The 2,500-nt window shown below is 40.5% G+C and overlaps 1 protein-coding gene across 1 annotated transcript in view; it reads left to right on the forward strand.

The window, feature by feature from the left end:
- Positions 1-2,500, forward strand: part of cacna1ab (calcium channel, voltage-dependent, P/Q type, alpha 1A subunit, b) — a gene marked incomplete at both ends in the record, with an annotated part of 106,285 nt that overhangs the window by 63,676 nt on the left and 40,109 nt on the right. Inside the window, 4 exon segments of the mRNA XM_079998788.1 lie at positions 284-421; positions 1,175-1,376; positions 1,845-1,925; positions 1,927-2,010. Coding sequence (XP_079854914.1) covers positions 284-421; positions 1,175-1,376; positions 1,845-1,925; positions 1,927-2,010 — 505 coding nt within the window.

Raw genomic sequence — 2,500 nt, forward strand, 5'->3', positions numbered from 1 at the left:
CGGTGTAGGACCAATCTGTGAAACAGTGAAACACCAAAAAAACAGCAGAGCAGCCTCCACCTGAGTGGTTGTATGTGTAGAGTGAAGAGCAGGATCTCCATTCATCTCTTATAAGAACTATGATGATGATGATGATGATGATGATAATGATGATTGATCCGCACGTGGAGCCATGTGGAGTCCTGTGCTGTGCCAGGATATGAGGCGGTTTGGGTTCCTCTGCGCCGCGCTCCGTAAACATGGCGTTCTAACTCAGGGGAATCACTTCACTCCGTGTGCTCAGGGGCGAGTACTTGGTGTATGACCGGGATGAAGTGAAAGCTCAGAAGCGGGAGTGGAAGAAGTACGATTTTCACTACGACAATGTGGCTTGGGCCCTGCTCACCCTCTTCACTGTGTCCACTGGAGAGGGGTGGCCGCAGTAAGTACACACACACACACACACACACACACACACATACATACATACATACATAATATATTATATTATATTATATCATATTATTTTATATTTTATACAATTATATTATATTGTATTATATTATTCATATTACATTATTCATATCACATTATATTATATTATATTATATTATATTATATTATATTATATTATATTATATTTTATTATATTTTATAATATTATATTATATTAAATTATAAAATATGATATGATATTATATTATATTATATTACATTATTTTATATTATATCAACTATATTAATAATAGAGTTCTCAGTGAAATATTTCTCTCACTTTCTACTTTGGTTCGATGGAACTGAACACAAACATCCATATCAAATGATCCCTTTAGAGTAAATGATTTTGTTTTGTTTGTCATTTGAGATTTACACAACACAGTCGAGATATTCGGCTCTTGTTGCATCTTGGTCGCTGGGCAGGGCAGATTTTAAACAGAGGTGCACAATTTCAGGTCCAGAAATCAATGATATACGCACCAATTATTGACGATTTTGTGTTTATATCAAGGTTAAATTAAATATTCAATCCAAAAATATATCACCAATGACAATAAATACCAATGACAATAAATACCATTGACAAGGCCGAGTCCAAACCGACTGGAAGTTTTATCTTTTCTGCCGCAAAACGACAAGAAACCTTTTGTTCCACCCTCCCGCTCCCATCCTCCCGCCCTCCTGCCTCCGCCCGCAGGGTGTTAAAGCACTCCGTGGACTCCACCTATGAGAACCAGGGCCCCAGCCCGGGGTATCGGATGGAGATGTCCATCTTTTACGTGGTGTACTTCGTTGTCTTCCCCTTCTTCTTCGTCAACATCTTCGTCGCTCTCATCATCATCACCTTCCAGGAGCAAGGAGACAAGATGATGGAGGACTACAGCCTGGAAAAGAATGAGGTGAGGAGAGGAGGGGAGGGGCGGGCGAGGGAGAGAGGAGAGGAGGAGAGGTGAGGAGGAGAGGTGAGGAGTAGAGGGGAGGAGGATAGGTGAGGAGGAGAGGGGAGGAGGGGGGAGGCTCGGATGAGGGAACTCAAGTTATTGACAAAAATGTCCATTAATAATTGAATTTTCTTTTTCGGTGTAAGGACGTAGTACAGTGACACCTCTCTCTCTCTCTCTCTCTCTCTGTCTCTCTCTCTCTCTCTCTCTCTCTCTCTCTCTCTCTCTCTGTCTCTCTCTCTCTCTCTCTCTCTCTCTCTCTCTCTCTCTGTCTCTCTCTCTCTCTCTCTCTCTCTCTCTCTCTCTCTCTCTCTCTGTCTCTGTCTCTGTCTCTGTCTCTCTCTCTCTCTCTGTCTCTCTCTCTCTCTCTCTCTCTCTCTCTCTCCTCTCTCTCTCTCTCTCTCTCTCCCTCCCTCCCTCCCTCAGAGAGCCTGTATAGACTTTGCCATCAACGCCAAGCCTCTGACGCGCCACATGCCGCAGAACAAGCTGAGCTTCCAGTACCGCAATGTGGCAGTTTGTGGTGTCTCCGCCCTTCGAGTACAGCATCATGGCGCTGATCGCCCTCAACACCATCGTCCTCATGATGAAGGTAGCGATGCGCAGAGCCCCCGGAGCTCCCGCCAGCACGTCACTGCTTTCTCATTATGTCATTTTGATCTGCTAATTCTGCCGGAAAAAAAATCGACCGGCATTTGGTCAGAACGCGGTCATGTTTTACTACACTACCATCTCAGAAAAATCCCATAAAAAAAGTAATATCCAGACATTACACAGACGTGTTGTTTAAAATAAACACCATCTTCATTCTATTTTTTTTTATTAATTGAATTAATTATATTATTATTATTATTATTATTATTATTATTATTATTATTATTATTGTTATTGGCTAAATATTAAATAATATTTCAGTTTTGGCCACTTTTTGTTTTTGTATCACAAGTTAAATTAAACATTTTCCAAAAATATATAATTTAGTGATATATAATACTGAAGTAATGGAAAGGAGTGAAGTACAGCGTATGACTGCTATATTATTATAGCTATATGATATAATAATAGCTATATATTGTACTTTT

The sequence above is a fragment of the Zeus faber genome (assembly GCF_960531495.2).
Source record: "Zeus faber genome assembly, chromosome: 4".
Lineage (NCBI taxonomy): Eukaryota > Metazoa > Chordata > Actinopteri > Zeiformes > Zeidae > Zeus > Zeus faber.